This window comes from Oryx dammah, unplaced genomic scaffold, assembly GCF_014754425.2.
Source record: "Oryx dammah isolate SB20612 unplaced genomic scaffold, SCBI_Odam_1.1 HiC_scaffold_23, whole genome shotgun sequence".
NCBI classification, from domain to species: Eukaryota; Metazoa; Chordata; class Mammalia; order Artiodactyla; family Bovidae; genus Oryx; species Oryx dammah.
In genome coordinates this window covers 124,379,655-124,380,009 of record NW_024070207.1, presented here as the reverse complement: position 1 = coordinate 124,380,009, position 355 = coordinate 124,379,655, and the positions used below count along the sequence as shown (strand labels likewise).

At 50.4% G+C, this 355-nt stretch overlaps 1 protein-coding gene across 1 annotated transcript in view; it reads right to left on the bottom strand.

Moving 5' to 3' along the window:
- Positions 1-223: 223 nt before the first annotated feature.
- The window catches only part of PRDM9 (PR/SET domain 9), a 16,354-nt gene continuing 16,222 nt past the window's right edge, over positions 224-355 (bottom strand). The window contains 1 exon segment of the mRNA XM_040265368.1: positions 224-355. This exon segment is cut by the window's right edge and continues 1,223 nt beyond it. Within this exon segment, the coding sequence (XP_040121302.1) occupies positions 224-355 (132 nt within the window).

The following is a 355-nucleotide window of genomic DNA, read 5'->3' as shown; positions in this document are numbered from 1 at the left end:
CACTGTGTCTTAGTTGCCGCATGTGGGAGTTAGTTCCCCAATCAAGTATTGAACATGGGTCTATGCATTGGAGTAGTAGCCACTGGACCACCTGGGAAGTCTCTCCTCATACTCTTGGTGACAGTAACAGGTCATAAACCTGCTCTGAGGCCCCCTTAGACTTGAGGCATGGGGTGACTGCAGTAATCTTCCTGTGGCTAGGATGTGGTTTATTGGTCATGACTCACTCACACTCCGTGGAAACAGAGGGCTTCTCCCCTGTGTGTGTCCTTTGGTGTCTGATGAGATTGGAAATCACACTGAAGCTTCGCCCACATTCCCTGCAAACATAGGGCTTCTCCCCTGTGTGTGTCCT